The sequence below is a fragment of the Lutjanus erythropterus genome, chromosome 9 (assembly GCF_056507025.1).
Source record: "Lutjanus erythropterus isolate fLutEry1 chromosome 9, fLutEry1.hap2, whole genome shotgun sequence".
Lineage (NCBI taxonomy): Eukaryota > Metazoa > Chordata > Actinopteri > Lutjaniformes > Lutjanidae > Lutjanus > Lutjanus erythropterus.
Genome location: NC_139325.1, coordinates 22,875,776 through 22,900,450, shown reverse-complemented (window position 1 = coordinate 22,900,450; position 24,675 = coordinate 22,875,776). Strand labels below are relative to the sequence as shown.

Sequence of the window (24,675 nt, the reverse complement as noted above, 5' to 3'; positions counted from 1 at the left end):
ATAGTACCCTCATTATCATGTGCAATATTGCATTCATGCTTTACTAATATTGCTGTTTATTACTTTTCAACATCACTACCAATATTACTGTCAATATCATGGTCGATACTACTTTCTCTTTGATTTATTTTAGCTTACTTATTTAACTTAATCTATTTTACTTTAATTGCTATTCTTGAATTTATTCTTATACAGTTTATATTCATAACTCTACTGTTTTTATTTGTATGTTACTGTCATTTTTTAGCATTTTTAGCAACCTCTGAAACAAGAATTTCCTTAAGGATTAATAGTTAACTAATAATAGTTAATTAATAGTTCTGTCTTATTTCATCTTAATCTAAATATTGTACTTTTTACCTTCACTACATTTTTTCTGACAGCTTTAGTTAAGTTTATTTTCAGAATCCATTTTTTCCTATTTTACCATTTTGTGAAGAGCATTTATGTCCAAATATGAAGAGCTTGAAGTTGGATTTTTTCTGCTAAAGTGAAGGATTAAGTGTTCTTTTATGTGCTGAGAATTTTTGTCCTACCTCTTAAGCCTGAAAAACTATTCAACTTGAACTATCTGGAAAATTCAATGTCACAATTAAAAACAAGGCTGTTTTTCAGAGCTCATGAAAAGTTGACTGTTCAGAGATACATGTTTCTAAAAGGTGATGATACAAATATACTGATCTGACCATGACGCATTGCTGTAGATTTATTTCTGTACAGTTTTGAAAGCAGGATTTTTATATTTTTGTCACTGTTGTTGTTAATGAAAATAATCCTGCTGCCATACTTATATTTTCTGTTAGCCTGACTGGTACTATTACATACATATTCTAGTGCACTGGCTCTATCTGCTCGCTTACCTAGTTACTTACTGTTTACATAATGTTTACCACTAAGTATATATATATATATATATATATATATATATATATATATATATATATATATATATATATATATATATATGTATATGAAGGGAAAGATCAACTTTATTGTCACACACAATTATGCAGAGTACAACGTAAAGTGAGACTGAGTATCTGCGTTCAACACATCCTATAGGCAGCTGCTGCTCCAGTTCTAAACCAGTGGCACTGACTGGAGAATTGACCTGATTAGCACCTTTACAACAGTTGTTATACATAATCCAAATATATAATCTCTATCATTTTGATGCCAGTCTGTCATTCTGCACAATGAATACTTTTACTTTTGGTACTTTAAGTGGCTTATATTTTAATTAAATTACTTTTTTGAGAACTCAGCACTTGCAGCAGAGTATTTCTTTCAGATTTTTTATTTTTAAAATCATTTTATGAGATTATTACAAGGCCCAGACTTTTGAGAACTAGTATTCTTCATAAGGAGTACTTTAGCTCACTTTGATTAAATGTATTGTTTTTTTGTTATAAATGTTAGTCTCTTCAGTCATGGTCAACCAAATGAAAAAACATTTCACTAAATCATGGCAGTTACTGTTGCTGCAGTGAGAACAACGCAGAGATTTAAGCAGAGATTTGTTCTTAATGGGCCAGTGGGTTCTTATGGTATAACCTATGATGTCCAACAACCATCCCATGGGCTTTGGCCATTGCACTTTAAAACAAGAAACTGATGCATACTTGCATACTGAATGTTTCCTGTTATGAGCGAGACCCTAATCTTTTTTTTTTTTTTTTTTTGAATGGTAGGGGCAAGGACACCGTATTTGACTGAATGTCAAGAGTTTTTGATTAGTTTATTTTTCTTTTTGTGTGTTCCAGCTACTCCTGTAGATGTCTGCCTTCATCTTTACTATTATTAGTTGTGTTTCCTTTTGTGGTGAAAGTTTCCATTTTCATGTTGTCAGATACACTGCTTTCTATGTATCTGTCTCAGTCAACTAATAAAATATTTTTCTGTTCATTAATGTTCTCCCTTCCTTTAATTCTGTTTAAATGTGCAGTGAGAGTTTCTCTTTTGAGTCTTGTGCATGTTGTATTTCATATAATAGCCATATGTTCCCAGTATTGTTCAGGAGGATGTGAGTTTTTCAAACGGGCCTATAGCTGACCAGCATCAGTCATTTTTTCGACTCTGTGTGGCTGATTGGGCTTCCTACCGTGACGTTTAGCTGATACTATATCGTGATTGGCTCAATGTTTCTGACGTATCATGTCACTAAGATGCCCATTGGTCCATGATAGTAGGTTAAACCGAGGATCGTATTTTTGTTCCTGTGTCAACGAAAAGAAGAAAAGAGCAGTAACTGTTAACCAGTGAGAGCCGGCTAAGTTTTCAGTAAAGATAATTTTCTCAATCATAACGGAAAAGTCTCCTCATATCTGACACCAGCCAGACATCCAGCGGCTCAGCAGAACTCTTTTTGAAGATGGTAAGTCGGTTGTCCGAGCTAATTGCTAAAGGCTAACGGCAGTAGCTGCTAGCTTGATCCGATGTTTAGCCGTCGCCAGCCAGCCGTCGAGCATTTCATTTGGGTCGTGTCTACTTGCTGGACTCCCTGGCGTTAATTAAGAATCGTCATCTACATTTATATACTTTAACAAATAAGTTGGCCATAATAGATGATGTGTCTCAAATTTTATAACCACTGAGCAGCTTTAACATGAACGTTATCTGATTGAAGCTAGGCTAACGTTACTGCTAACAGTAATGAAACGCTAACGTAACGTAACGTTAAAGTTACCTAGCGACTGAATGGATTTCACAATTAGCTACTCAGTTATAGAAGTGTTTCTTGATTTTCGGGATTGTTTTGACACTAGACAAGCTTACGTTAAAGACATTTAGCTAAAACTTATTTGACTTCTGTAAGGTTACGTACATGGTGAATATAGCTTGTTAATAATTCATCCAGAAATATTAAAGTTTTTTTTTTATTCCATTAGGTTAAAATGGTTATAAACATATAATGATGAACAGGAACTGATAAAGAGAAACCCAAATATAGAAAAACACGTCGTGTGTTTATATAATTAAGAGAAAAAGTTAAAGGGTCTCAGTTGATGTGGATGATGAAGACTCGTGATATCGATATGAGGATTTCTGTGTGAAGCCATCATTACAAATGTCGCATCATTCGTTTTAATGAAGTCTAATTGTGTATGTCCCATCTATCTATCTATCTATCTATCTATCTATCTATCTAACTGTCTATCTATCTGGGTGTGCGAAATCCAAAATGACAGGAGGTGCTGACACTGTAAAAATGTAATAGGTATTTTTAATAATTGTTAATAACTACTAAAAAAACAAATAGAACAGCCTGAATTATGGATATAGACTGGTATAGCTGTGCTGGGCCAGTATCGGGCCAGATAATAATCTGCATAATAAATCTGTCTGCATCTATTGAAAGCACATATTACACATAATATACAGTACACACACATACATCAGGAGTGTGATTCACTCGTACATAAAATAAATTATGGAACTGGCTATTTCAAATCGTATACAATAAAAAAATATAAGTAATACAAATTATAAAATAGTCCCAATAAAGAACATAAAAAGAACATTAATAGGCCTAGCCTGGGACTTGAATATGATATGTCTTGAATGTAATTTATGAACTATTTTAGATTTAAAAATTTAAATATTACTCAAAAATAAAAGAAAGAAAGAAAAGAAAATTTTTCATTGAGCCCCTAGCCAAGTGCCATGAACCTCAGGGGGTCCGTGGACCCTTATTTGACAACCACTGGCTTAGTGATCCTGATACCGATGTTTATAAATTTAACAAACTTTACATAGCATTTGTGTGAATCAAAGTTAAATCTGCAAAACAGGTTTGTATCATAAGGAAAGACAATACTTGCCACCATGTCTTATCAGTTGAATTAGTTGATATGGTCTGTGCTCTATGAAAATCACAACAGTCAGCACAGAAGGTCTATTTAGGCTTTTCAAAATGGTTGTAGGCCAGCATCGATATACTAGATACTGTAAGTTAATGACATCAGTAAAGAAGCATGACCATTTCTCAACATTGTCAAAATACTCCTGACTGAGATTGTCTCTTGTAGCAGGCCTCTGTTTTTATATATGCACTTCCAGAGTTGGCTAAGCCATCTTTCTGTCTCTTTTGCAGAACTCCAATGTGGAGAATTTGCCCCCTCATGTTCTTCGCTTGGTCTACAAAGAGGTTTCAGCTTTAGCAGCAGACCCACCTGAGGGCATCAAGATTTATCCCAGTGAGGAAGACATTACTGAACTTCATACAGCCATCGAAGGACCAGGTAAGGACTGCAGTATGGTGTCCACTCTTAAGTTGCTAATGTGTGAAATTATTCTTTAAATAAAAATGATTTAGTTGTATAGTTTTCTATGACTTCATTGCTTTTATAATGGCAGTTTTTAATCACTAGCTAACTTGAGCCCAGGAAATTCAGCTCATGGTTTATTGTGTGCTCGTTATGTCACATCTGCGTGAGATTGCACACAGCTGCCCCACCACTACACATTCAGTTAAATAGAGTGATGAGTATTTGGCAGTGAAGAGAGATGTCACTCGACGACCAACCTTTTATCATCATCCTAAGGTAATAACAGCTCTTCACCGTTTACCTCTCTCAGTTATGGTGGCTTCTGTGCTCCACTGTGTTTTAGGTAGTTTGTGGATAACAATCCAAGCTTAAATGTTAAGCTCTGCGACCAGCTTCATGGAACTACTGTACTTTTCTTTTTTACATAATTAACTTTATGCATCATTTACTCATTAGTTGGCGCTGATGAGTAGAAATTATGCCCTCTTGAAAATTTACATATTATTGTATAAAAGCTCTATTTCTGGACTTTGTAGATGCTCTTAATTACATGTGAGACACATAACCCACTTAAACCACACAGCCAATGATGTCCATGCTATCTTGTCACTATGAGCTCATTGCTCCAGACCTTGTTATCGTTAAATAGGCTTTGAAGAGCCTGATGCTTTGTTCACAATTCGTGAACTCCTCCACAGAGCAACTTGTGTGCATCAGTGGTTTGACTTAATAGGTAATAATACTAGTATACTATCCTTTGTTTGTGAGCAAAGAGTCTAAAACTGACATATTTTCAAGTTGTAATAAAATACATTTCATTGGTTACATATTTATTGATTAGAGTATATATGAGTGCTTTCTTCATAACCCAGATGGATTATGATAAAGACAAGGGGTTTGAACTCGCTGATCTCTGGCTGACTTGGCTGTAAGATTTCCTCTGTTTTTGTGAAGTTGACTCAGTTGCTGCTCTGTTACCCTCTTTCTTTTTATGGAGCAAGTTTGGCACAGTAAGAACATACTGTTCATGGAATGAATTCTTTATGTTTTGACAGAGGGAACTCCATTTGCTGGTGGCGTTTTCCGAATGCGACTGGTCCTCGGGAAGGACTTCCCGGCGGTTCCACCCAAGGGGTATTTCCTGACCAAGATTTTTCACCCCAACGTGGGCCACAAGGGAGAGATCTGTGTCAACGTTTTGAAGAGGGACTGGAAGGCAGAACTCGGCCTCAGACATGTCTTACTTGTAAGAGGGACCATCAGTATATGTTGCTCTGAGTGTCAGTCTGTGTTCCCTCCACTATTTTTACACCTCCGTCTCCTTTATTTCCCCACAGACGATCAAGTGTCTCCTCATCCATCCGAATCCAGAGTCCGCTCTGAATGAAGAGGCTGGGCGTTTGCTCTTAGAGGACTATGCAGAATATGAGTCCCGAGCTCGTCTGCTCACAGAGATCCACGCCATGGGTGGGCCTGGCGGGACCTCGGGGGCACCTCAGGACCCTAATGATGGCCCACAGCCGAAGAAGCACGCAGGTGACCCCACAAAGAGAGCGGGACCCAGTGCGGCAGCTGTACCAGCAGCTCTGGGTAATGGCGCTAACGCCGCCAATACCACCACCAGCAATAGCAACAGTAGTAGTAGCACTAATAATGTAGCAGGGAAAAAGAAAGCAGATAAAAAGCGCGCATTGAGGCGACTTTAATACCTCAGTGAAATTCTCAGTGTGTGTGTGTGCGTGTACGTGTGTGAGCGCAAGAGTGTGTAAATATAAATATTGAAGTGTGCTGACAATGTTTTTGTTCCCTTTTTTCTGACTCTTTCTACCACCTATCCAGACTGTCCTCTTTGTACTCATATCTTACCGTTTGTCTTGCCGCCACTTTGTCCTGCTGGCATTACAGGTTTGTTAATTATCTCCATACCTTAAGACACAATTGAAAATATTTGTTCCTCCTTTAAAGGAAAGGCGACACCTTCAACACGGAAATCATGCAATCTACTGTGTTGTCCCTTAGTCAAACGTGAATGAACGATACAGGGAATGGGCTTCACTGTGCATAACAGGGCCTCTAATGTCTGTCCATCACTGAGACATAACCACTGTTGTCTCAGGCTTGATTTTTAAAGTGTGTCTTGGTAAATGCTGCTGTGATGGTACTGTGTACTGCTCAGCCAGACTCACTCATGAGTCTAAGCCAGGATGTTACTTTCATTTAAGTCAGGCTTTCAAATTGAGCTCAAATGAAATAATGGGAGAAGTTAATAAATAATTGTACAAGAAGTCGGTGGGTTCACTATTGGGAGATAAAAGTTGTAAATATCACCCAAAATAATAACATCTTTTTAAACTGTATTTTTCATGGTGTGATCTGAATGAAGTAAAGGTATGGAAAGAGTTAGCAGTGGAGTAAGAGGTCTGTTATGTTCTTCATTGAATCTCAACCTCCCTACCCCCTTTTTTTTAGTTTTTCTAAAATTGTTTCACTGTCCAGTATTTTCAAAAGTTGTTTATAATTGACATGTTCATATTCAGCTGTCTTGTGGTTGTGTGTGAAGACCTAGATCAGTGGCTTTAAGGGAACAGGGTAGGCTGCCAGACTACTTTATAAAAAAATGAATAATTTATTCTCTGTATAAAGCATACAGTGGTGTGACTCATCTAAACTACCCCTGCTTCCCTCGAAAGCAGTATGTGCTCTCAGATACCCAGCTGTCCAACCAACCAGTCATGTGGGTACCTGAGAGGACATCTGTAGGACAAACTTCCACGTTTGATAGAATTTGTCTCCCGACACGTTGGCACTGGCGGAAGGTTTCCTGGGCAGGTTTTCTCTCTGTTCTAAATGCATGCGGGGCCTACATTTCCCAAGGAAACACACTGAAGCGCTGTGTTAATCTGGATGGAAAAGGTGCCTCTGAAACTCCTGTCACTGTGCAGACTGTTGGCTGGATATTTTGTGTCCATTTTAAATTATTTAAATTAATAAAACATTGAAATACGAGAAGTGAAATGAAAAATGAGTCATATTTGCTTTTATTTGGTGTTGGTTTGCATACATCATTGCTAGGGATGTCGCGATGCCAAAGACTCAAGGTGCGATAAAACCATGAAGAGAAGTCCATGATATGATATTTATCGCAATATTGAAAAAACAAAGGAAAACGACAATTTCACAAAATGTCCTCTGTCAAATAATAAATCTGGTGTGTATGTTTTTTCTTTGCTGGTCCTGTTTTGCTTCTTTAATAAAATAAAAGGAGCCAGTCATGAGCTAAGCATTTGAAAAAAAATTGGCAATTAATGTTTGAATTTAGGGCTGCAACTAACATCTGTCCATCACTTTCTCATTAATTAAGCAGTTGTTTGATCCTTAAACTGTGAGAAAGTGGTGAAAAATATTGATCAGTGTTTCCTAGAGCCCAAGGTGACGTCCTCCATATCTTGTTTTAAAAAATGACTCAAAACGATTGATTATCAAAATTAATTCAATAGTTGACAAGTAATAGTAATAGTAACAGTTTAATCAATAAATCTTATCTGAATTTTCTATTACTGACATAAATATACATTACAATACCTCCCACTGTCCAAAAATAAAGTAAAAAAATTCAAACCAAACTGATCCAAACTGAAAATTAACACTTGAACTTAGATCAGTGTGACAAGAATTACCTAAAATAACAGAAACCTTGTTTGAGAAAAAATTTAGCGTTTGTGTTTTTTCAGTTTGGTCCATGTCCTATCTACAAACACAGAGGTGGTGGGATTTATGACTTGTACTGGTACCAGCCACCAGGGGGCAATGAAGACGTTTTGGCTTCATTTTTGGGGAGCTTTCATGTTGTCGATCTTTGTGTCAAATGGTATGAAAAACAAAAAAACCTGTTATAAAAATAATTAAATTAAATTAACCATGCAATATCACAGTAGATATTGCCCCAGTCTGGTACAGTATTGAGACATTTTTTGTGATAATGTGATAGTTGATATATTGTTTCATCTGTAATAGTTAATATTATAGTTTATTATGGTAAACATATACCTTTTCTTCAATGACAGAGGAATGTACCAGTAAAGCTGCTGCAATGAAGCTTTTACTGTTCAGTGACGTATAATAGCACTTCATTTTGTTTATAGTGGTCTCCTGTTCTGCAGTGATGGAATAACCATTATGAGGAAATCAGTAATTGCATCCACCCCAGCAAACCAGTGAGTGAAAGTGCACCCGGTAGAGCGTCATCGACCAACTAATGAAGGGCTCCACCAGCCTCTGCTGCAGACATGCAGCAGCCCACCCACCTGTGTAGAAATAGCAGCCTGCCATGCAGGTAATTATCAGGCCCGTCTTAGACACCTGGGGCTCCACATAGCCCTTTACACCTTCCCCAAGCCCCATTTTGGAAGTGCTTACCTCCTACCCCCACCTGCAGTCCACCTCCATGGCATATCCTCCCCAATTTGTTAAAGCAACACTCTGACACAAATGAATTTGGTCTGTTATGGAATTCCATTTAAGTCAATATTAAATAAATGCATAAATTGCTGTGCCTATGAAATGAATCACGATGGCTAAGAAATATATCCAGAAACAAATAAACGTGGAATTCTGAAATAAAAGCCCCTGAAATAATTAAAAGTAGTCATTTGAAAAGCGTCCCGTATACATTTATATTTACATTAATGCCTCGCTATTTATGTCAGCATTTATTTCATAACCCTTTTATTTGTTTATTTATGTATTGGTTCTTATTTAACTAATTTATTTACTGAACTACATTTAGTGGAGGATAGATATTTTATAGTTTAACAATAAACTTGTCCAAATTAACATCTTGGCACAAACAGTAAACGTTCATATTTTTTTTTTAATAATTAGAAATGAATAAAAAACATGCTTGTAGCAAGATCTATGTATATAGTAAACCTACATTAAGAAAATAGATTGAAAATACACAAAATGCTACCTAGAAAGCTAATCAATAATCAATGTTCTACTCATTTGAGGTCTTTTAACTGACTGAGCTTTTGCTGTAAATGGTGAACAAACCCTTAATTTCTTAGAATACTTCACAAAAAAAGTGTTTTTATTATCTTAAAGCTTTTATTATGAAGTAGCAAAATCAGGAAATCTTAGGTTTTCATCTGTGGTAACTTAACACGACTCAGTGAAGCAGGAGAGAAACTAAACTTCAAACCCCAGAGGTTCAGTTAGAAACTACAAAAGTCCTGAGAGTTGAACACACAGACACTGTTATAAACTCCTTCCTCTCTGCTCTCCAGAGACACCAACTGACAGACCTGAGTTGAGTCTTGGCACACAGCTTGTTTGAGGGGGAGAGGGGGGGTCGCCACAGGTTGTCCGAGGCGGGTCTGGAATGCTTTGGCCCCACTCCGGAGATGGTCCATCCCGGGCACCACTTGGCACAGCTCTGCACATTAAGAGTTGTAATAGAAATGCAAATCAGAGGGGCACAGCCAAAAGTGCCAATGAAAAAGCTGCAATAGATTGTTATATCTGTCACAGGCCAATATCGGGCTGATAATATCAGCTGAGCTGAATATCAGCTGGGCTCTAAACATTGACTCATTTAATATATTTATGTCTATATTTTCTGTATATATTTGTCACCTCATTTATTTATTTCAGGATTTATGTCATAGCCATATTTATTTTTGTATTTTATAGATTTGCTTCTAGACTGGTTGAACTATATTCACTAATTTCTATATTTATATTAACACTAATTTCTATATGCCTTGCCTTCATAGACATGTATTTGTTTGTTTACTTAATTATTTATTTGACTTGAATGATATGACGTGGGTCAGGCGTAAAAAGGGAATGCATGTTGGTTTTCCTGTGTGGTGTAAATGATGTTTCATGCTTTAGGTCCAGTATGTGATCTCTTAATTCATGTAACACAATGCTCTGTCAAAACTGACTGAAAAACCTAAATCCTCTTTCATTCATGTGCTGCTGTTGATCCGAGGATCGTGAGGAGGCAGTTTACTGTGTGTGACGGTGGAATGAAGCCAAACAAGAGACAACTTCACCTCTTATTACACACCTTATACTGCCTCTCCTTCACTCTCCATGTCTCCTACATGTCTCTAACTGTCCCTGCTCGGCCCGAACTTAAAGACATCTCTGAATTGCCAATGCAGATCTGCCTCTAATTGACAGTTTCGTTCACGCTCCAGTGTTAAAGCTTTTGCGCCAATCCTCTCCCCTTCCCCGTTTTCATCGCTTTCATAATTGCCACCAACATAATGACACAGTTGCTGTGGCAACCGTGTCTCTCTTTTTCTCTCTCTCTCACACACATACACACAAAGAAAGAAAAACACACACACACACACACACACTTTGGATCTCAGAGGTCTTCCGCTGAATTTACCGGCTGCTTTAATTTCAAGTTTCTTTTTTCACATTTTTAATCTCTTTCTCAGCCCTGTCTGACTTTCTTTTTTATTTTTTTTATTTTAAACGAAAAATCTTTGACCGATATTTTCAGTCAGAGGCAGTGAGATGCAGGCCACCAGGGTCACTGAATTAAAGAGGGGGATGAAATGGAGGGGAATAAAGATGAACGCCACCAGTTGAATGGGCCTAATGACCATCAGCAGCAGCGCGGAGCGGAGACTCTCACCAGCACCAGTGTGAGCGACCAATCACAGCGCTCCCCCACCGGCGGACCTCCGTGAGGCCAGGCGCAGTTAGTAAAGCGGTGTAACCTAATCTCGACTGGAAATTATGAAGGGAGCCAGCAGCCTCAGACAGGTCTAGATTGGAGAAAAGTTAGATTTGGAGACATTTTGAGTGAGATTTCGAGCATTTGGCATCTGAAATACTGGATAGTCAAACTTGCGCTGTGCAACAAACGGAATTTTCCGTCTTTTTTTTTTTTTTTTTAGTTGAATGTCACATGTATCAGAAAATCTCAGAACATCTCGTCTGGCACTGATTGTCTCTCATTCCTGCTCGCGTTTTTTTCCCCCTCCTTTCTGCCGTGATAATAATGGATTAACAGCAGCCAGATGGATGAAGACGAGCGACTCGTAGAAAACATTTAAAACAGGTGGCAACAACAGTTCACGCTGTCCTGAACATCCTCTGCTACAATAACAGGCTGCTGCTGCCATCAGAGATACAGTGCGCAGGCTCTCCCAGCCAGCGCTCCTTCTCCAGCAGCATCAAACCCCAGAGCAACGCACAGGTAAGAAGACACGACATTATACACCTTTTGATTAATGCAACACCTTTAACTGAATTACACGCAGAACTGCTCGATTCTTTCATTGTGTGCTCGTGTGTGTGCGTGGAAAATGAGTTTGGCTTGTGTTTGCTGTGAAACAAAACATTTGGATGAAAGCTGCGCCACAGAAACATCTCCACACAGGCTTCATCATGCTGGGCAGACATGTTCTCCATCACTTAGACACTTTAATCCACATGCACATTGCGACATTATAAACATATTGATATTAACACACACATCCAGCCGGACACACGCACAGAAACGCACACACACACACCGGCACGGATACACCCACGCACTTTTAGCCTACTGATACATGCAAGTCATGTCCATAACCCGCATGCTTGTTCATTGCAAGTTTATTAACCTAATAAAGGATGAATTAGAGCTTGAAGAGTCGATGTCCAAATGCGAAGTCATTGCGCAGCATATTTTTACTGATTAGACCGACGCAAATAACGCTTCTCCGCTGCTCTCTCTATAATTAAACGTCTTTTTTGCATCAACATCACTTCTATTAAGGCTTTTTTCAATTCCACTGATCCACATCACAGCGCGTTTTGCAGCTAAAGAAAAAAAGAAGCCATTTTGTTTCATTTCCAACAAACACCTGTTGAAATTGTTGCATGCCCAGTCGTCTGCACAGCTGCTGCTCAGTGCATTGTGGAACCAGAGTAAAGGGCTTCATTTTTTGCTTAGATACAATTGCTTTGCAGCGGCAGGAATCTGTGCAAATGGTTTGTTCTCCCTCCAGTGGCCATGCATCTGAACAGGTCTGAATGTGTGCCCTTCACCCTTTGGTTCCCATCGCTCTCCCTCTTCAATACTGCATTGCTTCAGCAGCACAGTATAGAGATGTACCTACAGGAAAACACTGGCTTCTTTTGTGTGTTGAGTCACTTTGTTGAAAAGATGTTGGTTGCATGAAGGACTGAGCCTCCATATTCCGAATCAATAGAATTTTAAGTGTCATGCATCGTTAGAACAGGTGTAATTTAACATTTATCCTGGAGTGGTTTGGATATTTGGCCGGACTCAGAACAGAAATTATGGTAATGTGAGTTGGAGCAGCTCTCACAGATGACGGTGCTCGGCATCAGTGTCATCTTGTCGAGACGGGCAGATGTGACTCTGAAAATCTGGTTTTTGGCTAATGGGTGTAGATTGGATTCTGCCTCCCTTTTCTCCTCTTTTCACTGCCTCTTTTCACTCTCTCTCACACACACACACACATACACACAGACAGAGCTGCAGTGCTATTCTGAGAGAGTTAGCTGCCTCAACCCACGCACAGAATCTGAGAAAGAGAGAAAAGAGGGAGAAAAGAGGAGGAGAAGGAGGGAGCAAGTGGAATAAAAGACTACAAGGAGGTGCACAGAAAGCCTACTATGTTCTCTCACATGCACACACACACACACACACACACACACACACACACACACACACACACACACACACACACAAAAGCCTCTTCTACAGTTGCAGATTGTAACTGCTCTGATGTACAGTCTTGATTAGCACTCTCCTCTCTTGTGTGTGGCATATTTGCAGATCTGTTTGGTGGTGCTGTTTGTGTGTGATGTGCTATGTTGTATTGGTAAGTGCTGGGAGAAATGTACTTGATTCTGTGCCCACCCACACACCGCCCTCCCACTCATGGTCGTCTCTGCATCTATACCTCTGGCTCTTCCCGCTCTCGCCACAATCTCTTTGCTCATTTAAATCCCTACCCTGCATTTATCCCTCTGCTCTCTCTCTCTTTCTCTTCTATCAGTGGCTTTTCAGGAGCGGAGTGTGTTCTCCCTCCACTTCTTGCAATGCACGCACACACACACAATGCAATTAATAAAAATGGCTCAAAATGCACTCAAACTGTGACATCTTTCTAACCGTGTATCTCGTTTTGTGTTGCAGTGGACGCTCAGGCCAACACGCTCCAGGTTTTTTAAACCCCTGAAGACAATTCTGGAAATCAAGCAGAACGTTTAGAGAGGACAGGAGAACATTTGTCAGTGGGAGAAGAGAACTGCTGCTTTGTGTGTCTCTCGTTTTTTTTTTTTCCTCTGCTGAACTCTCCTCAGAAGGTCAGAGGAGCATGTAACTGAAACAAGTGGAGCCCTCAGTGATTTCAGCATTCTGTCCCCCCCCATCTGTGCCTACATTCTCCGCCACAGATAGGGACGTTTTTGATAATTACATATAATTATAATTTCTGTGGGAGACGGATCTGCTTCTGTCTATTATTGCCAACACCTCCAACACAATAACTTCACACATTTACATATTTCTCAACAAAAGTGATATTCTTTGAACCTTCGGGAGACAAATCAGGAATAATTTTACTTAGAGAGACATGTCACATGGAGAAGCAATTTGCCATTCAGTTCATGTCTAATTAGTGATCCAGTTGAGTGACACGGGCGACTTTTTTTTTGTGCCTAAAAGCCGAGTGCAGTCAGAGCATTTGAAGTCCGTGACGTGCAATGTGTTTTACAGGCTGGGAGTCATTTCCTCAGTTTATGGTTACTCTTAATTTTCAGCTGTTACAGTCTTCTAGCACTTAAAGCCGAGCCTCCCTCATTATCGCCCCCCCGGCCCAATCACAGTAACACTCTGTGCCAGGCGAGTACTGATGCACATTAATCCAACCATAGGAAAGATTGAGATAGAGTACATGGTGTATCTATACATGTGACGGGTGCCTGGAATGAGTTAAAATGGAGAAAAGAGAAACTAGGCATCATTAATCGACAGTTTTATCAATGATGGAGCCTGTTAATCCCATTTGATTGTTTACAATGCCAAAAAACACCAAATACATGACAAGAATTATAGATTTAATACTAGAAAAGAGTTGCTTACAGCTTAAATAAGTGCCAATTCTGAATGTATGCATCCAGGAATAAACAAAACAGTTTACATTTGACAAAACACGGGCCATAGACTATTGTTCAAGTGCCATGATCAGCACAGGAATGTACAGGACTGCCATATTTTATTAAAAAAAACAATTATTTTTACCTTTCAGATTACAAAAAGTCATTCCATCCAACTGTACGTCAGATATTTGTTCTTTTGTTCAGTTGGACATGTAGAATGAGGCATTGAGGACTAAAAGCATGAAGATTGTTGTTCTCAGTTTGTCCTTTTTACAAAGGTGCATCCATTTTAGTGTTCCAGACTGAAGAGGGCAAAAGATGAAGTCATTACGCAGGCAGAGTTCCTTTCTAGCAGCAAATTAAAACCATTTGGACACCTTTATCAACAATTATTGAAACCTACCGACTGATTTTGATAGTGTTAGTCCTTTTAATCTGTATTGTTCCTGACCTTTTCTATTATTACACAATATAAATACTCAAAAAACAGGCTTCAGATTTCGTCACCAAACATTACTGAATGAGACTCCTGATACATCATCAATATCCAGAAGGTCGTACATGCTACTTGAATATTCCACATGCCGTTTTAGTGGGTTAAACTGCAAAAGCGGATACAGTGTTGCAACTGCATTGACTCAACAACAGAAAATAGATCTCTTAGTCATGTAAAAATGACGCCCACCACCAATCTCCGAGTCCTCGCTGTCTCCCTGCTCTCCCTCCTCACTGCCCCACTTACCACTGTTGTGGAGACCTCTCCGTCCCCCCCTCCTCAGCAGCTAGACCGCTCAGGGAGGCCGTTCACCGAGGAACCCATGATCGACCCCAGCCCTTCGCTCCTGCTCCTCGCCATGCAGGCCAACATCAGGCCAGCTGCTCTCCAGGGCAGGACCAAAACCCCTGAGACACCTCCAGACACCTCAGAGGGAGTTCTTGAGACGCCTCCGAGACCTCTTCCCCAGGTCACATTCCCCAAGAATGTGACCTCAGCGGAGGCCCTTGCACCTCCCCTAGGTGCAGCCCAGGTGGCGCCCATTCGACCCCGCCTCATAGATGTATGGACGGATGTATGCCGAGGTTATTATGACGTGATGGGACACTTTGACAGCGCTTTCAACTGCTCCAAGGACACCTTCATATATTGCTGTGGGACCTGCCACTACCGCTTCTGCTGTCCTGAGCGAAGCCGACAGCTGGAGCAAGACAGCTGTAAAAACTATGATTCTCCAGACTGGGCCAAGCCACAGACAGACTCCATGATCATACAGGAGGAACTAGGTAATGACCCAGACTTTGACCCACTCAAGCAGCAGAGCCACAACACGGGTTTCGTCATTGGAGGCGTCGTGGTGTTCATGGTGGCTGTCGCTGTGGGCATCAAGGTGGTCTTCAACAAGGTGCAGCAGGAGGCCAACCAGAGGGACCTCAACATGCCCAGGTGAGGCCTTTTCTTCTTCTAGCACCTCTCACAGCTGGATGTATTTCATTCCATGTATGAATACTGTCAGCGATGTATGAAATTAGGTTTTCAGGACTCCATAAATGGCCCAGATTCATCATTCTGGGCTCAGAATGATGTTGTTAGTCATCAGCTGAAACATATTTCATCTCCATCGAGTGGTTGTTGCAGAATTCATGGTTGTTTTGATTCCTCCGGGCCTTTTTATCTCATATACGGCCCGTAATCTTGGCATTAAAAATTTGCGTTTTGCATTTTTTTTTTTTTACAGGTCACATTTTTCTGTCGTGGGCTCCAGTAGTGGAGGATGATGGTTGTAGCGTTGGTTGATCCCTTAAAGAATGCAAATGATTAACAGCGTATTGTTTTTCATCATCGTGCCCCATTTATATGCAAACAATTGGCAGGTGATTGAGAAAATGACGGTGGTTGATTCCTACACGATGCAAATATGGAATATTTTTGAAAAATATAAGAAGGATGTTAGAGAATGTAATGAATTTATCTCAAATGAGCCTTCATCTTCACATTAATATAGTTGATCTGTTGCCTGTCAAATATGAACCAATCCACTATAATGACGACAGATATCACAATATATCAAATATCGCAATACTGCACCAGTCTGTGAAGGCTTCTACTGTGATACTACATGGTAATTGACTATCAAATTAATCACCAACTAATTTTTATAATCAATTGATTGGTCTGAGTAATTTGTTAAGAAAATTGTCACACTACTCTGATTCTAGCTTCTTAAATGTGAATATTTTCTGGTTTCTTTACTCGTTTATGACAGCAAACTGAATTTGAATTGTGGACAAAACAAGACATTTGAAGGAGCCATCTTTGGCTTTGGAAAGCAGTGACCAACAATGATTAATTGACAATAAAAATAGTTGTTAGTTGCTGCTCTTTTATTATTTTTACTTTATAAAATGACTGCTACCTACTGCTGCGTTGTTTTTGTTTTGCAATTGCGCGTACATAATGCCAGCATTTGTTGTCAAAGATGATTCATGCTAATTTCATGCACATGCTTAGGTCATGGCTGGATACTTTTATTTATATTCATCAGAGAAAGAAGAAGCACTTAAGGTTAAAAGGAAAATAGATCTTAATACCAATAGAAAAATGTACACATCAGATTTATATTACATTTTTTCAAGTAATCATTTTTCTTCGCATTATGGTCTTTTTATTGTTGTATGAGTTTTTAGTATTGGTGCAGTGGTTAGCACTGCTGCCTCACAACAAGAAGGTCCTGAGTTTGAATCTCTGAGCCAGCTGGTGCACTGGGGAGTTTGTGGCTGGGGCATGTTCTCCTCACGTGGGTTCTCTCCGGGTACTCCGGCTTCCTCCCACGGAACATGCAAAGACATGCAGCAAAATAGGTGAATTGGTGACTCTAAATTGTCCATAGGTATGAATGTGAGAGTGAATGGTTGTTTGTCTCTATGTGCAATGAACTGGTGACTCGTCCAGGGTGAACCCCGCCTCTCACCCAATATCAGCTGGGATAGGCTCCAGCCCCCCACAACTCATCAAGGTTAAGCGGTTACAGACAATGAATGAATGAATATCCCTAATAATGATTATTATGAAAAATAACAAAAGTGGTAGACCTAAAACACAGGCTAATAAGCTTAACTTCATAGTGTTAGACATATTTTATAGTAGATATGGTCACAACGTTGTATTGAGACATATTTTTATTGTGGTATTTAATATATTGTTACATCCCCAGTCATTTTAATGAATTGGTTGATATTTGATATTAAACAGATAGACCAACCGAGCAATTTATTTAACATACTTCTTATATATACATATATATATTTGTGTGTGTGTATATATATACATATATATATTCTTATATCAAAAATATTGACTTGAAATTTGTACGAATTAGCCACCATTCTAATGCGGACAAAAATGCTGTGCACATCAGATTTATTATAAAGGATTTTTTTTTTTTTTTAATTGTCATTTTTCTTTGTTTTTCAATGTTGCAATAAATATCATATTGTGGGCTTTTTATCGTGGTATTAGCATACTGTGAGTTTTTGGTATCCTTACATCCCTAATAATTAAAAATGCAGAGAAAATAACAGACTAATAAGCTTAACTTCACAGTGTCAGGTCTTAGTTTCATCAGTATACATTTGATTAGATATGATAGTTGGCCTTACAGCCAGTAGTTTACTGTCTATTTTATCTTGTGTTTCTTTTTTGCTTCTGTTTATAATAACATTAGAGCCCTGGTTGACATGTTGCGGCACCAGTCGAGCCCAGTCCAGCAGGACGAGAGAAACAACAGCGTGGCTCTGACTGTAGGGGACGGACAGGGGACACTGGGGAGAGCTCCAAAAAATCTTTACGCCCCGGGACTGCCTAGCAAGGACAACAGATGTGAGTGTCTAGAGGCTTTTTACAGCCCCTTTTAATGAATAGCACAATCAGAGGCACAATCAGAGCTTTTGTGGATGCATCCTCTGTATGCCGAGGCACAGCATGTTTATCACGTCTGCCTGTGAATGCAGTTTTTCTTCTATGTACCCCCACCAATATATCTTGATGAAAAACAACAATTGTTAATGGTGGTGTGCAAAATCTTAAAATCTTAAATATTAGTATCAATAATTTGTCTGTACTGGCTGTGATCACTGAGAAAAAATACCTCTGAATGCTTTGTGTGATAATATTAAGCCTCCACTTCAAGATTGAAGTAGTAAAATGTACATGTGTGCGCCTTAGATGTTGATGCTGAGAAACTCTGTGTATATGAGATGATGGTGATGAAGGTGAATTAATGCATGTCTGTTTTCTTGATGTTTTTATGCTATGACTTCCATTTTGAGCTGATTACCTTCTGTTCTTTTGACTTACAGTGGGCAATTTGCAACACAATTTCATCCACTCATCGGGCTCCAGCCCCAAACACACCGCAACTATTGGTAAGGCAGCTGGCGAGAGCTGGCCTCCTATGTAAATGACATGTAATCACCACAATGCTTCATTTAGTTGGTTCAGTTTCGTATTTAGCTCAAAAGTAGACTCATTCATCCCAACAATAATAATGATTATCATAGCTCTGGTCGCTTGTGTCGGTGTTGAAAACGTATTAAAATCTGTTCGATTCACACATTGCTACGTGCCGTGCAGCTTTATCCAGAGGAGCAAATCTCATTTAACACACAGTTGTTTTCTCCCTGTGGTCTCCTCTGTAGAACGCACCCCTCGGATGAACAATGCTCAGCTGGCAGCTGGAGGCACCCTGCTCTCCAGTAAACACAACAACACCAAATCCCAGCCTTCCTTCCACCACTCCCTGCACAACCTGGCTCAGCTGCCGCCCTCCTATGAGAGCGCCACCAAGCCGGAGCTCAACAGATACTCTTCGCTCAAACGCCTCGGTAAGTACCAGAGGTGTTGGAGTTTGGAATTTTTCATTAGGTTTTTTTTTTGTTGTTGTTGTTTCGCTGTTAATATTTGTTTTCAGTTCTGTTTAGTTTGAGTGTCCAGAGTGAGTTTGGTTTATTCGTTTGAGTTTAGTTTTTATTGTTTAAAAATGTTTTCTTTTACACTCTTAAACATAAAGATGCTAACTGGAACATAAAGAGTTCTTCAGTATGTCTCCATAGGAGAACATTTTTTGGCTCCGGGTAGAACCTTTTATAAAGGTTCCACTTGGAACCCTTTCAGAGAGCTCTACCTAGAACCAAACATAAAGGGTTATACCTAGAACCACCTATTAAACAACCCCCGAGGAGAGGTTCTACAGGGAACCCTTCTATGTGTAATGGTTCCACCCAGAACCCTCTCTGGGGGTTCTATCCAGAACATTTGCACCTTCTAAGGGTGCCAACAGGAACCAACTCAGGAGGAACCTTTTTATATCCCAAGGGTTTTGTCTAGAACCCACACAGGGGTTTATTCCAAGAACCTATTTATATACAAAGATTTTTACAACATTCATCAGGGTTCTACTGAGAGTATTTTTATATTCCAAGGGTTATATCTAGAATCCAACAGGGGGTTCTACTTATTATGATACAAAGAACCCTTGACGAAAGAGTTCTTCAAGCATTTAATTCTTGAAGAACTCTTTCTGCCAAAAAGGGTTCATAAGTCTTACAAAGAACCCTTACAAAGAACCCTTCAAAAAAGTGTTCTTCTTTGGATCTATTATTTGTGAGAGTGTAATTTAGGTGTTGTTAGTTTCAGTATTAATTTAAGATTTTGTTTGTTTGATCCATAAAATGTCAGAAAACAGTGTTTCCTGAAGCCCAAGATGATATCCTCAAATGTCTTCTTTTGTCCACAACCCAAAAATATTCAGTTTATTGTCTAACTACTGTTTTCTACTGTCTTTTTAACTGGCTAACATGCTACTCACTGTAACTTTGACTGTGAAAATATAAACACAGCCTCGTTTCATCTTATTTCATGGCAGCCATTAAGATAACTAGACAGAAATAGATGATCTTCTCATTGATGGGCTTGTTTTTTATGTTGATTATAGAGGCAACAGTAATAAATTGAGTATGTTTCACGACCAGGTAAAAACTCCTTGTAGTAGCTTTAATAATAGTTTATAATAGATTAATCGATTAATTGTTGCAGCTATAGGTTTTAATTTTGTTTTAGTTAACTATAATCACTTTGGTAAGTACCTTCATTTTCAGTAAATGAGGACAAATGCACCAGCCTGTCTGTCCCTCGCTCCCCTCACAGCTCTGTCTCTGCAGCTGTTTCATTTCATTTTTCAGCCCTGAAGCACGGTGACACTCTTGACACCATAGCATAAAGTGCAGGATGCGTCATTATGTGCTGATGTTGTTTACTGTGGTGATAAACAATTCAGAGAAATTTTGTTTGGCTTCCAGAAAAAGGTCTCGATGAGTACTCGTCTGGATACTGCACCACCAAGCGCCGGCCTCACACAGCCCAGCCGGCCCTCCAGTCCTCTCAGCACCACCTCCACTGGGGTGGAGACTACACCCTCAGTGGGAGAGGAACCCTCCCCAGGCATGCGGTCCGTCCCTGGATCCCGCCGCCGCCTTCTGGCATGCCCGCCTCGCCCACCCCCAATCCTTACCCTCTGGATCCCCCAGAGCCACAGTACAACCCCAATTATGACACTCTGTCCAAACCCCCACGGAAAGTCAAGTCCACTGACCAGCTGCTCAACATGGGCGATGTTCCCGGCAACACAGGGACCCTGTCCAGGTTGTCCAAGAACCAGCAACATCAGTACTACAAAGCCATGGCTGCCTCCAATAAGAACTCCAACACGCAGACACTCACCAGGAAGCCCCAGGACAGGAGGGAGGAGAGACAGGAACGGCTGCTCATGTCCCCGGATCATCTGGAGGAGAGGATGGGGGTTGGTGGCATGGGGGTAGTAGATCCATACGCCCACACCCCGGGAGGGATTGTCCCCACGCTTCCTCGGCAGCAGAAGGCCCAGTCCCAGCAGAACGTGTGCGCCACACCTTCCCTCGACCGCCACCACATGATCAAGATGAACTCTCACCCCACATCCGGACGGGAGCAGGAAAGGAACGCGGCACCCATGACGGGGGGCCACATGAGTGGGGGCATGGGCTGGCAAGGGGAGATGCCCGGGGCAGGAGTCGTCATGGGAACGGGAACACTAGGGGGCCACAGCGCCAGGAGGATGGCTTTCGCGGCGAAAAGGCAGAACACCATCGAGCAGCTACATTTCATACCAGGAGGGGGTGGCGGGGGGTCAGCAGGGAGCGGAGGAGGGAGTCAGGGGATCAGGACAGGGAGTAAAAATGAGGTAACGGTGTGAGTGCCTAATGTCGAGTTTACCCCTCATCAATGGTGTGGGAATAGATCACCCTTCTGCATTTAACTCTTAGATATACAACAAGACATAAAACTAGAAGTATAAAGTATAGTAACAGTGTTTAGGCTATTCAAATTAGTGTTATCTTGTAATTAAATAGCTTAAATATGATTACTTAATTAACAATCTAAGTGGGGAATATCTGTTCCAATTATGTGATAGCCTACATCAGCCATATTTTGTAACAAAAATTTGCCATATTGCCATAAACAGCGGTGCCATTACTTGTAGAAAGACTGACTGGAAGGGTGAAACAAAAACCAACAGAAGTGTCGTTCATTATTTTGTTTTTATATATGTTTTTCAAAAAGTACTCAGGAGCCATATTAGATAGGGATTGAGACGATATTTAAAAAAAAATCAATGAAGAGGAGGACTCTACGTGGACTATTGTATCACAGAATTTAATTGAAAATTGAGCCACTACCTGCTGGACTGGCAGCCCTCACCAACAATGATTTATTAAACTGAATCTCATGGGTGAAAGGACCAACGAATCATGTGCCTGGCCTCATCCTGACACTTGTGGGGAGACAGAACTGATTTTTATTGCTCGAGCGGGCACGGTGGGGGCTGCTTCTGACTGGGACACAGCAGCCTGTGACACTGTTGGCAGGACTCCGTGCCCGATTTAAACTGCGGACGTACCCACATTACCAATCTGACGCCTGGGTTGCCTAGTTTTCCATGTGACCTTAGATCAAATCCCCAGAGGAACTCACTCTGATCACTGTTACACTGCAGGAGTGTAAACTGATGTTAGATTATGGGTGAGTTATTTTTCCCCTAATATTCCCATCTATAAATCAGGACCTAAAAACAATGGGCTACCAAATAATCTAGAGCCATCTGTCACGTTGCTTACAAAAACATCTTGACACAAACAAGTCAAGAGAGTAACAGAAGAGACGTACAGTAGGCTATGTATTCAGTTTACCAGTAAAAAGGCAGCTTGCTTTAATGTAGGTTGCGCACGGAGAGCAAAGGTTTTTCTACAGAGCACAAATGAATAGACCGTGACGCAGAGGTTGCACTTACACAACTGTCCTTCAAAGCCATTTATGGAGATACAAAGAAAAATACCACAGAGGAAGCTGGTCTGACAATCACCATTTTATTATTCTCACCAGGTGACAAATTATACAAGTCAGTGATATTTTGTACAGTCAAAAGGATTGGCTTCACAGCAAGCCAAAAAAACCTCTGAGTCAGGAGCAAGAGGGCGACCTGAGGCCTTCTCCCTGCGTGGCTCTATACGCCGTAAAGAGACTCGGGATGGTTTAGGAAGCCCTGCCCATCCTCAAGACGAAGACCTTGCTGTATCATAACGCACTTCAGCCAGTATGAGTAAAAGAAAAAAAATCAGAAAAGAGAAAAAAAAAATCTTCATCAATAACAACGCTTATCAATACTAAGGGCTATCCTATCCTATATACTGTAGTATGTGATATCTGTGGTCCATATAAAATGCTATCTCTTTCTCTTGATTTTGTGTTGATATTGTCATGATGTATTAAGTATTAATGTGTACAAAAAACAAGAGCAATTTAAGCACAGTTCAAAGAGAAACACAGAGACAAAAACTTTGCACAAATCTATCTATCTATCTATCCCCTGATATTTGCACCAGATACAAACTTATGTTGTATCGCATCCTCAAGGTTTACATTCTGTACAAGCACGGCTGAAAGTGTGACTGATCAATGGAAGGTAAGGTATTGTATCGAGCAAGGATTTTTTATTTTTTAAATCAAAAGAAATCAGAGGTAATTACGCCGATCAAAGAAGGTTTTTTGTTCAGTCATGTGAAAGGATACAGAGATGAAATACTGCTAAAACAGAAACACAAATTTCATTTGGACAATCTTCCTATACACAGTGCTAAATGTAGTTGTTCTGAATATGATGGAGTGTTATTATTAATAATTATTATAACTGTTATGGTTATTATTAACAATTATCTTATGATGTGATGTTCTTTTACTTGGTGGGATTTAAGTGTTTATTGTTTTTAGATAACTAGCATTCTCATGACTAGTTGTTTTTTTCATACATCTGGACATAAATTCAAGTTTTTAAAAACATTCTGAATCTTGATGCATGCCAGCTCCATTTCATTGAGAGGCATTTACGTATTGTATGCCTGGATTTTACGGTCATCTACGCTTATATGGCCAACTTTTCCAGCTGTATGTACCGTGCCTAGACATCGGCCTTATGACTTCTTGATCTCAAGTGATTACTTAGGTTTCCACTCGGGTACAAAACATCTATTGAAAAAATCTGCAGCCTTCTAAACGTATGTGTAGATGACGGTGTTTTTAACAGCCAATGAGGGATAGATGTGTTTGGGATGGGCCAGAAGTTATTAAAGGGATAGTTTTAAAGTGGGGTTGTATAAAGTATTCAACCATAGTCAGTGTATTAGTTGTAGTAGATGCTGATCGGCACATCCCCAGTTAGGAGAAACAGAGAGGAGTACCAGCACAGAAGCTAAACAATGAACTGCCGTGGACAGGGTCAGGCACAATATATATTTTAGCCACTTAAAAAAAGGTCTGGCTAAAAAAATCAATATCAGTTTAAGTATATGCCATATTTAAAATATTTTCACTACTTTACCTTGCCATCAGACAGCCTTTTCTGATGGAAAACTGCTGTAATATAAACCAAATATTACACTTTCCAAACCAACCAAACTCCATTGACAAAATTAGTAATTTTACCTCACAGAGCATTTGAGTTGCTGATCTATCGCTGCCTCTATATGTTAGTTTGTTTGTGTTATTCCATGACTTTGGTGATTCCAACCTAACCATTTAAAACACAGAAGTCACATGAAAACACACACTGTGTTCCTCAAATTAAAATGACTAATTTTGCATGTATTGTTTGGTTTGAATCGAGTAATATTTGGCTCCTAC

The 24,675-nt window shown here is 39.8% G+C and overlaps 2 protein-coding genes across 2 annotated transcripts; both read left to right on the top strand.

The window, feature by feature from the left end:
- The first annotated feature begins 2,179 nt into the window (after positions 1 to 2,179).
- On the top strand, positions 2,180 to 7,290 carry ube2s (ubiquitin-conjugating enzyme E2S). The gene is made up of 4 exons (XM_084726647.1): positions 2,180 to 2,374; positions 4,094 to 4,241; positions 5,324 to 5,514; positions 5,606 to 7,290. Exons 1-4 carry the CDS (start codon positions 2,372 to 2,374, stop codon positions 5,972 to 5,974), a joined length of 711 nt encoding a protein of 236 aa, XP_084582773.1. The 5' UTR covers positions 2,180 to 2,371; the 3' UTR covers positions 5,975 to 7,290.
- A 3,503-nt stretch (positions 7,291 to 10,793) lies between these two features.
- On the top strand, positions 10,794 to 24,675 carry shisa7a (shisa family member 7a). The gene is made up of 6 exons (XM_084726646.1): positions 10,794 to 11,490; positions 13,447 to 15,852; positions 18,131 to 18,285; positions 18,765 to 18,830; positions 19,104 to 19,289; positions 20,763 to 24,675. The coding sequence occupies exons 2-6, from the start codon at positions 15,086 to 15,088 to the stop codon at positions 21,692 to 21,694; spliced, it is 2,106 nt and encodes a 701-aa protein (XP_084582772.1). The 5' UTR covers positions 10,794 to 11,490; positions 13,447 to 15,085; the 3' UTR covers positions 21,695 to 24,675.